Genomic DNA, 11493 nt, shown 5'->3' on the forward strand with positions numbered 1-11493 from the left:
AAGCTGACAGGTTTCCTTTGGCATAACTGAGTGTCTATGTCATGCAAATATGTGACTCCTGTTTCAAGTTACTATAGCGCTATAAATGTCCACTCACTTGTACTTATTATGTATGTGTAAGAGAGTATGTGTTACAGAGTAAGATGCTCAGGAAATTAATGACATCCTGTGTTAATCTAACAGGAGAATGCTCACATAAGCAAGTGGTGGAGATGGAAAGTCATGGCTGTGTTTTGCACACACACGTACGGAAACATGTACTACACATAAAAAATAAAAATAAACCTCCAACACCTGCCTGATCCTCTATCTATGGCGACCTCCTCATCTCCCAGCGCGCTTCCTTATTTATCAGAGGAAGCTAAAGTGATAAGCCCACAGCTGTTCTCCCAGCACCTATGACCACGCACACACACACACATACCCACACACACACACACACACAGATTTTTTGACAGCCATATGTTGCCCTGGCCAAAAGGTGTCAGATACCGGTGGTGTCTGGAAAGAGACTGAGGATACAGAAGTCAGAGTAGCAGTGGTGTGACTTTTTGACACTTTAAGTGATAAGTTTCTTCAGTAAGATTGTTGAAACAATTTGTACTAGAGCACACTATGCTATTCTCAGTGTATGTTTATGTGTGTGTGAGACGAGTCTGGGACCTGAGCGAAAGCCCACGGTGCTGTGCAGACAGACTCCTGGCCCGCTGTGGACACATTAATCACAGGTTATAATTAAATGTCTCCATCTCCTCACCCAGAGACAAGATGGGAGCTGAAAAGGACCACAGCTGCTATCCGCTCACACTGCAGCCAGGCTGGCCGCCCGAACTTCAGCCCGTCCAGGGCCTGATCCTGGATCAGCCCATCGCTCAGTCACCGCAAACCGGTGGTGTATCTCACAGAGGGGAAATATGTAAAACTCATCCTGTCTTTATTTTCATTCCCCACATTTTCCTTGGGCCTCACACTTCGGATCTGTTGGCTTTGATAAGTATAGTCAAGTTATATATTTATACAGTATATATCAAACTTAATATCCTCACAGGAGGGTATGGATATTTAGTGTTGCATCTTAATGGTCTCTGTTACTGTTATGGCGCCTGTATAATATTTCTAAATAGAGTAATGTCTGTGGAGTTTGGATGCTTTGTTTGAAGTATACCCAGGCCTTTAGGTTTTCGAGATTTTCACTATTTCTTTTTATTACATTATATTTCTGTCTGCATTCTTTTCTTTAATCGTAGTTTCATGTACTGTAAGTGTCTGTTGCATAACACTGTTGACTGTCTTCTTTCCTAATGTAATGTAATGTGATGATTTGTTTGGCAGTGTCGTTAACAGATACAGGATGCAAGGTACAGTAGCTGCTCAAGGTGTGTTTGCAGCCCTCATTGGTTGTTACATGTTTGATTTAGAAGTTAAATATGGGTCCTGTATTATTAAAGCACACTGGTTTTTACCATCAATAAATGAAGTTGCCAAATCAGCCAAGATTTAAAGGTCTAGCGTGTGGGATTTAGTGACATCTAGTGGTGAGATCACCACCATGTGAAACGTCCCCCGTGTGCCAAGTGTGTGGGAGAGCTACAGTGGCTGATGCAAAAATGCAAATGGCCCTATTTAGAGTCAGTGTTTCATTTGTTCATCCTGGGCTACTGTAGAACAACATGGCGGACTCCATAGAAGAGGACCTGCTCCTTATGTCTATTTAAGCAGCTCATTTGAAGGTAACAAAACACAGTGACTCTTAGGGTACTTTCACACCTGCCCTGTTAGGTTTGGTTCAGTCAAACTCAAGATCATTTGCCCCCTAAGTGCGGTTTGTTTGGGCAGGTGTGAACACAGCAATCACACTCAGGTGTGCATCAAAACAACCAGACTGAGACCTTCCTGAAGAGGTGGTCTCAGTCCGGTTACAAACGAACTCTGGTGCGGTTGGATTGTGGTGAGAACGTGTTCCGACCTGGATGTGAACCAACTGCAGTCACATGACACATTGTTTGGGTTAAACATGAGCATGTTACAGTCCTGGAGGATTATTAATGTGCACCTCCTCCTGTACTGCCTTAATATGCACATTCAGCACATCCAATGCATCAAAACATTGTTTTCTAGTTGGAGCCGCGCCTCGTTTTCAAACTGTATGGTTTGACTAAAATGAACAATGACAGCAATATAGTCCACGATGAGCAGCGCTAAAATCAACCTGCGTAGTTGTCCCTCCATTGTGACATTAGAAAGTGTCACATTTATCTTGCAAGTGTACTCTTCTTCAACGTTTGCTTTACTTCCTGGATTTTTCCCGCATGGAAATTCTGACCAATCAAGAACAGCTTTCTCACACAAGGCATTTTGTCTTTGTATTTCTTTGTAGTAAAATAAGACCCTGATTCGCACCAAAGCAAGTGATCTCTAGGTCTGAAAGCACCCTTACTTACTTTTAGATGATTATACACTAAAGAAAACATGGTCGTTAATATTTTATTAATATTTGCCAATATAGTTCCCTAAATCCTACTCAGTATTGTAACTTTAAGGTATTTTCCACTCATATTTCCTGTTTAAAAAGCATCCATAAGATACTCTAACAGGAACACAGGGTCTTAGATGGTGTCTGAGGCACTTAAAAATGAGTAAATAATGTGGTACTGTACTGTTCTTAATAGTATTTGTGTTTCGTACTCATTATTCTTCTTATGGGATCCTACGTGCAGGGATATAATGAAATGGTATAATGAAAAAAAACATGGATAATAAATCTGAAAATTGTTCAAGATCTTCATGATTTTTTTATGAGACCACTACAGTTCTTTGTCCAAAGCATTGTTTATTAAAACGCTCTGTATCAAATCATGAATAAGTGACAGTGCAGACCACTTTTAGTGGGATGAAATGTAATACTCTGATGGATGCTCCGCAGGAGCATGGAGGGGAGCCGTGTGCTGAATGATGATGTCCTGTTTAGAGACGATGGAGCTCACATCCAAACTGAGGCGGGCTCATAATTAGAAAGTAGGGTCTAAAGGCTCCTTTCAGAGAAAGAGGAGAGATATAAATGTGTAGACTGTGGAGCAGCCATGCTAGTTATTCACTCATTTTATAAGGATAGAAAATTAGATGGTACGCTTAAAATTATATCATAATTAAAATCTACAAGCTGCTGTGTAATAATGCCAGAGAGACCATGACAAACTCATTATTACCATCAATAGTTGCCAATTAGCAGCACAGACAACAACACATCATTATGGATAATCATTATACCACAGTAACATTCACTTTGCAGGCTCAGCTGTGATCTGTGAAATCACAGCTGAGCATGTTTTGTTTTCAACTGTGGCCAACCGTGATGTCATGCTCCTGAGCTGACCTGCACACTCACAGGGGCCCATAAGAGTCTTGTGTTCGGTTGGAGACTCACTGTAAGCGCTCCAAGACGTAGCGTTAAGACTCTGGACTTCGCATTGACTTTAAAGCCACATTCACTGTTGCACCCACCCTGAAGCTTCCCTCCAAAACAGCTCACGGTCTCTGTGCACCCGCACACCGCCGTCACAGTTATTTCCCTCTGCCAACACTCTCCACACTCAGGCACAAGTGCAGTAACATAATGAATGTCAGGTTGAACTGACACAAAAGTCACACAAATCTCACTATGACTGCTGAGTCAGCGCTGCCACAGATCTGTCATGCATCAAATTTGGGGCCACATACAAAGGTGGATCGAATTAGGGTTGAAAACGTCAGATTTACTGTGATATTTCTTTTCTGTTCGCACTAAAATACTCTCAAGAGAGAAGAGATTATTTTCTTTTACCAGCACTGTGAACATGTACTACTGTTTGTATCAAGAATTCTTAAACTTTAACATGATTTTACACCTGAAATAAATATTTTTAAGACAGATTATTACATTTGCTAAGATTTTTTTTCTCTGGATATGACTCAGTAGTTGCACCACACTGTATATTATGTTGCTGGTGTATGCATGTTGTTCAAGTTTATTGTTTATTATTTATGGCTTTATTATCGACTACTGGCTATATGAAACTGGCCAAAAAATGCTTTGATGACCCTTGGAAGGCCTTGGAGTTTGACTTTATGGGACTTAATGTACTTGTTTAGTCTCACACACCCTCATACTAGCATTCTTGTGGGAAGTTATGATGTAGGCTATAGTACTTAGTTCATGCTTACTCAATACTCAAAGTACATTGTACGTCTATCTGTTGTGGTGCTTTACACTTGGCTATGATATACTGTATGTATGATACGTCTCTGATCCCTAACAGTGAGACTGTGGTGGCTTTATATGATTTAATTCTTAATTTTAAAGGGACAGTTCACCAGAAAAGCTAAAATACACATTTTACTCTTACCAATGCTGTTTAATAATCTAGATCGTTTGGGGGTGAGTTGCCAGTTATTGGAGATATCAGCCGCACAGATGTCTGCCTTCTCTTGAATATAATGGAAGTCGATGGCATTTGGATTGTGGTGCGTAAAAAAATACATTTGGAAAACTCAACAGCAATGAGAAATCCTGACTCGGATACTCAAGATAATCCCAACTGTGTTGTGAGCAGCTTCATCCAGGAACTATTTTCTTTCTACAAAACTACACCTGTGGGTGCCACGGTGGTGCAGTGGTTAGCATTGTCGCCTCAGGAGTTTGGGTTGGGTTTTCTCCAGGTACTCCAGCTTCCTCCCACAGTCCAAAGACATGCAGTTTAGGTTAACAGATGACTCCACATTGGTCGTAGGTGTGAATGTGAGCGTGAATGGTCTATGTGTTTCAGCGACCTGTCCAGGGTGTACCCCGCCTCTCACCTCCTAACAGGATTACGGAAAATGAATGAATGAATGCACTACACCTGTCAACTGTGCCACCACGCAGAAAAAAGAGTGCATTCACTCATGGATGAGATGCTCATGCTTGTAACAGCACTAAATATGAACATTAATGGCGTCCCTCTCATCTGAGCTGTAACATAGCTAACATTGGCTCGGTGGTGCTCGGGATCTAGCAGAGAACGCACGCTTCCTTCTGCAACAAAACAGTTTTGAAAAGAGTCTCTACATGAAACAACTCACAACAATTAGCTTGAGTAACCATGTCATGATTTCTGGGAAAAGACTTTGCTGTTGAGTTTTTCAGATGTTTTTTTTCTAGCGTTTTGAGCACCACAAGCCGAGCACCATCTTGTTCCATTATACTGGAGAGAAGGCAGACATCTCTACGGCTGATATCTCCAACACTTGGCAACTCACATCAAAACAACCGAGACTGATATACAGCACTACAGCTGAGACGAATAATATGTATTTTTGATCCTGGGGTGAACTGTCCCTTTAAGCTCCTGGGTCTCATCTATAAAACAGTGCGTAGAATCCATTCTAAAAATGTACACCAAAAGCCAAAAATGGCACACGCCAAAATATGTTTGACAATTTCTCCAATCAGGCTGCGTCACCAGTTTCCTGTCTCCAAAATGTTTGTAACCTTGGGTCAAAGTTTCTCCCGTCAAGTCTGTTTTTATAGATCACAACTTTTCGTTTTGTGCATACGCAACATTTATAAATGAGACCCCTGGTGTCGACATAATGCTCCAATTGGAGCTTGTCTCCAGTATTAACTAGCAACTTTTCAGTGACTTCATTGTTCTTACAAATTGTTTTATGTCTGTCTGAATCTCTATCATAATTCTATAGTGTGTGTCAAAGTGAATAATAACCTTAAAGTAACTTTTTGGACTGAGCTGTATGCATAAACTTGTGGTGTAACTCGGCTTTATCATCCCTGAATGTCTTGTAATGGTGGGGTAAAAAAAACATGTGACCCTTTTAGACTTAATTACATTTTAATATGAACCATAATATCCCTCCAGTAACTTTTTGTAAATCTGTGGTACTGAATAATGGCTGTGTAATGACCTCATCTCATGGTCATTACAGCCCACTGTGGAAACCACTGCTCTGTCATTTGCCTCCATTGACTTAAGTGACAACAGAGAAGTTTTTCCCCCCTCTTCTTCTTCTTCTTCTTCTTCTTCTTCTCCTTCTTCTTCTTCTTTTTCTTCTTCTTAAAACCCACATTGTGTAAGAAAGAAAAGCAGAATGAGAGGGGCAAAATAAAATTTTCCGTGCTGTGGGGGGAAGCACAAACAATTTACTCATGCCTCCAGATGCTGTCTGAATTTATCCTTTGATTTGCTGACCACCAGCCTCTTTAAAAAAGACATTGTAATTTAAGAAATGACACAACGAGAGAGCAGAGATTTTGGACGCGACGACTTCTTGTGGGAAAGGGAAGTTGGGAGAGCGGTGAGGAAAATACAACTTCAGAAACAACACATTTGGGATGTTTAGTGTTTGTTTTGTGATTTATAATGCGTAAAGTGTTAAAGATTTGTTACTGGCGCGCAATTACGCACAAGTTAGATTAAATACACGGCGGTGGACACAGCTCGCCCCCCCTCTGCTTGCGTTTGGTACAACCCACAGCTCCTTTTGGTAGCTACAGCGTCAGGAACTGGAGCACAACATGTTGGAGACCACAGGCAGCCTGTTCCCCTCAGAGTTAACTTTTTAATCCCGGTTTTGTCGCGTTATCACACACAAGAGGAGGAGGCGGAGGAGGTCGGTGAGAGAAAAGAGGCAAAGAACTCAGTCATGGTATGAGGTTAGCGCGAGAGCCGGGAGCGTCTGACTTGCAACAGAAGCCCGTTGATATTTAACTGTGAGAAGAAGAAGAAGAAGAAGAAGAGGAGGAGGAAGGAGTGAGGGGGAAAAAAGGGAAAGGGAAGCCCGGAGACGTGAGAGAAAAGCGGGGTACAAGATGCAGCTGGCCGCGGTGCTGTGGGGCTCCCTGGTAACTTTGCTGCTCAGCCGGAGTCCAGGTAAGAAAATGTCCGTTTGGAAACGCAGCAAAGTGGAGTTGAAGCTGCATGTGAGCGTGTTTGTGGAAGAGGTGGAGAGGTGTTTGTGTGCACCGCCGCTGTTTGTTTGTTAGTAGTATTTCTGTGTCCTTATCAGCTCTGTGCATTGGGCTGACTCGCACATTCAGACGGAGGAGCTCAGCAGCCAACTTTCCCCCTTTATTAGAGAGCGCAAATTAGGTGGCTGAAATGGAAACTGTAGTGGAAAATGTGTCTGTGTTCATTCTTTCTTTCTTTAAGTCTTGTTTGACAACATGCTTGTGTGCAGCTCTCAGGTTTGATTAAACTTGACAAGAATTCTGCTTTTAATTTTATAATTTTGACACTTATGTTTTGTAGTCTTGAATCTTTTTTATTGCAGTCTGTGCCTCACTTATCCTGCATGCCAGCTACACCTTAAGTATATTGGTATTAGATTATTTTAGTGCGTTGAACTGTGGTTTTTTAAGGTTTTTGGAAGGTTTTGCAGCTGTTTTTTGCAGGTTAGGTTGTGTGTATTACAATATGAGGGGTGTATGCATGTGCCTGCTGTCCTGTCAGATCTCCACCTCCATGCAGAAGACCCTAAATGTTGAATCAGTCAGAATTTTGTTTTAAGTTGTGGCTTGTTGCAGATGCCTAGAAGCTGAGAATGTACGAGAGACACTGTGATTTATTTTGTGCTCCTGCATGGGTTATAAGCTGGCACAAAGTTCTGCACAGTTCCTTAAAAATGCACTTTTTACTTGTCTCTGTTATGCAAATGATCCACTGACTGTGTCCTTGGGACATGATAGGAACGACGGTGGATGCAGCCTTTATTTTTGTAGTTGTAAAGCACATTGCTCCGGACTGTGATTGCAGGTGAACTGGGTTGTTTATCTATGATAACCTACATCCTGTCCCCCCACGCCCCCCAGCAGCACTTGTAATAGGTCTGAGTGATTTCCACCACCCCCTTCCTATGTTTTCTCTAACACCTTGTATTTACAACATGTTAGAACAGCCGCTGGAATGCGAGGACCCTACGTAAGCTATTTCTAAACACACACAGAGACACACACACAGCAAACTAAGCACACACACAGTCACACAGTCACACACACACACACACAGGTGCTGTGCCCTCTGACATGACACGGAAAGATTTACCCGACAGGACGGCTAGTGTGATATCTGTAATTGGCTGGTTGGACCTCAAAAGCAGGTTGCTGTAATTGTGACAACTTCTAAATGTCACCAGGAGACTGTCTCCAAAATGTCAGCCAGATAAGATTCAATATCCAATTGAAAACAAAAGCCCCCCCTGGATGATCCACATCCTATTTATAGTTGGGTCTTTCATCCTCTCAGATGTAGTTATCAACGTTTTCCCCCGCCTCCACTCTTTATCTGGGGCGGGGGGCCGAGCTCGTTTGATAATGGACTTGTTCTGTCATAAAGCAATTAAGTCTGCCGGGCCTGTATCGTGTCTTGAACACATCGTCGTCTGCTGTGCACGAGCGTGAGCTGCTGCTGTTGGCATTTTCCATCATGGCACAGAACATACAGCTCAAGCAGATGGCTGATAAATGAAATGAAATAAATGTTTCTATTCAAGATCTTTAAATTTGACCATTATCATGCCAGGAATTCTGAACGTATCATTTTACCCTGTGAGTCTTTTATTTTGTCAGGGTGGAAAATCCTCTGTAGAAGCATTTAAACCCTCATGTGACACAGTCAGTGACAGTCAGGCTCGCCCTAATGACATTATTTTAGGGCTGGTGGCTCTTGAAGACAGGATCTCATACCACAGCTATCCAGTGGTTGGGAAACTCCAGGAGCCATTATAAAAACCAACATGGATACATATATCTGTGAACAAATAATTGACTAAATAAAACGTTCAAAGCAAAAATGAAATTCCAGTGGGTCAAGGATTAAAACGTTTATCACATCGACCACAAATGTTGGCAAAGTGATAAATCACTCTCGTCCTGACACATCAGCTGTTTATTTTCCTGACTATTATGTTATAAGATATACATTATGGGTTCATGGAAAGATGAACAAAGTGCTAAAGGCTATAATTTTCTAAGCTGTGTATTGTGAGTGGCATTATAAAGACCAGCCGCCGGTCTCAGCTGACAGTAGATGACCCAGGGCTACGATTTATTACTCTGCCTGTTGTGTGTGCGTGTGTATGTGTGTGTGAGAGAGAGAGAGTCTCCGACATGTGTGTGAGGTCAAGATGCCTTTCTCAGCTTAGTCTAGTGGCCTCTTCCAGTAATGGACTGAGTTGGTTTAATGGCGTGCTGGAGAGTGTGTTGTACGGTTTAATGATGTCGTCTGGGACACAAAGACCCCTCACCCACTCCCGCGATCCCCACTGAACCCTCCTCATTTACCAATCAACTATTGATTGGACTCACAGGTCGACTCAGACCCTCTGATGTTGTTCCACTGAAGGCATCACTGCTCATTAGATCACATTAGGTCCCACTGCTCATTTCATCCCGTCCCCAGTGGGGATGGGATGAAATATTCAACTTGCATGATGATCCTTCCGAGCAGCACTAAACTAAGACAGTGCCTCTGTACGAAGCGGACAGCTGGGCAACTGTCCAAAAAGCTCCCTTCTCGAGTGGGGTTGGTTGGTTTTAGCTTCTGCAGCCGAACAAAGAAGAAGAAAAGAAAGGGGATGATGACAGTAGAACACAAGGAAAAGAGGTGGGCGGCAAATATTTACATCATTAAAAAATGTCCTCTGCACTTCACCAGAACTCAAGGTTACATTTTTAAATTGCTTGTGTTGTCCAACTAAAATTCCAAAAGCCAAAGGTATTTAATTTAAAATGCTCTGAACCAGACAAAAGCAGCACCACCTCACATTTGAGATGCTGAAAGTGGTGAATATTTGGCATTTTTACTTGATAAAAGGCCTGAATGAGTTTGCAGCAGTGTTTTGTAGCAGAGATGGGTCACCTCGCCAGCAATGAAGAGCGCCTTTGTTAGTGTAAAAATATGAGCACACTCTTGATATGAAACACTAATTTTCAGGGAGAAATAGCAAAGCAGATGTCACCTTTTAATGAGTATGTGTAGGTGGTAGGGATGCACCGAAATGAAAATTTGTGGCCGAAGCCGAATAATATTAAACGCTTCGCCAAATACAGAATGCCGTTGTTTAGTTTTTTTATTAGTTTTTGCAGATGAACCCCCTCCAGATTAGTGTTGTCACGGTACCAAAATTGGGACCCACGGTACGATACCAGTGAAAATATCACAGTTCTGAGTAGTATCACGATACCACAGCAAAAATGAGGCAGATGTGCCTTTTGTCATTTATAAAAAGATAAATCACTTTTCTATAATACATCAATGATATTTCAATGGAATAAATTACTTATTGACTTATTCATACTTCAAAAACAGCATCAATCAGTGATGAACCTTAGGGGGGATCAAAATAAAATAAATAAATGAAATAAAAATCAACCAGCCACCCTCCTCCCCTGACAAGTAAAGAACAGTCCCTAAAGTGCGGAGAGGTTTGTGGGCCGTTACCTGCCACAAAGAGAGAAATGTGAACAGCTCGTTTCTCCTCTGACATGTCACATACCTGTGTGCCGCCACAGCTCGGCTGTCCAGGTACTTTTGGGCAGTCATGATGCCAAGAAGAGGACATTAATGGACCTGGAGCCGGGCTTCTCCATCGCCGGTAAGCCGTTATCTTGCACCGCGGGGCACTATGGCTGCCGTATTTGACAGGAATACATTCCTGTCTGTGTCTGTGACCCCTGTTCAACCCACAACCGGCAGGATTCGCCTTTCGTTTCTGCTGCTGGTTGAAATCTGTACTCGCACAGCTGCTCCTGAATGATTTCTTTTGCTCGCACAAAACTATTTTTAGTCCCAAATGCGAGTAAAATGCTCGCACCGTAGAGCTCTGTGGAAAACAAATCACTGTGTTTTAGTGGCGCGGTCTACCGTTGGTACCAGTATACCCTGCAACACTACTCTAGATAGTTCAGTATTACATTCTTTGCAAATCGCTTTTCTTCTATCACTCTCCAACACTTTGAAATATCGCCGCACTGCCGACATTTTAATCCAGTATCTTTGATTTTACTCCGTCCGTCACCGCACGCTGTTTGATTGCGTCATCAAAACACGCCGCTATTATTTGGCCTTGCTTTTCACTTATTCCACCGAATACCAAATGTGTGTTTTTTTTTTGCAATATTCAGCCGAATATATTCGGTTACCGAATATATTCGGTGCATCCCTAGTAGGTGGCCATCTAGTCATGATGATGAATTGATGACAAGGGATGAGTAAAGAATATTGGAAACGTGTTTCATGAAACAAAGGATTAGATCGAGGATGCTTGTATCAATTGACCTTTCCTTAAGCTCCGCCTCTTTGTGATGGTCTGTCAAGCTGTCGGAGTAAGCATGGAGCCCACACTGTAACTAACTGCACTCCCTGAAGAAATATTATTATATTTTTGGAAAAAATGAGACAGTGATTCCAGAGAGAAGCAGACAGAGGGGTCTACAGTCTGTGTTTGAAGGATATATCCAGGATG

The 11493-nt window shown here is 42.2% G+C and overlaps 1 protein-coding gene across 3 annotated transcripts in view; it reads left to right on the forward strand.

Annotated features, from left to right (window-relative positions):
• The first annotated feature begins 6540 nt into the window (after positions 1-6540).
• The window catches only part of lrp4 (low density lipoprotein receptor-related protein 4), a 161737-nt gene continuing 156784 nt past the window's right edge, over positions 6541-11493 (forward strand). For all 3 annotated transcript variants that reach the window (XM_050046201.1, XM_050046209.1, XM_050046218.1), the window contains exon 1: positions 6541-6902. In XM_050046201.1, the coding sequence (XP_049902158.1) occupies positions 6842-6902 (61 nt within the window). In that variant the 5' untranslated portion in view covers positions 6541-6841. The remainder of the gene's footprint in view (positions 6903-11493) is intronic.

Source organism: Epinephelus moara, chromosome 1 (assembly GCF_006386435.1).
Source record: "Epinephelus moara isolate mb chromosome 1, YSFRI_EMoa_1.0, whole genome shotgun sequence".
In the NCBI taxonomy this organism is placed as follows: domain Eukaryota; kingdom Metazoa; phylum Chordata; class Actinopteri; order Perciformes; family Serranidae; genus Epinephelus; species Epinephelus moara.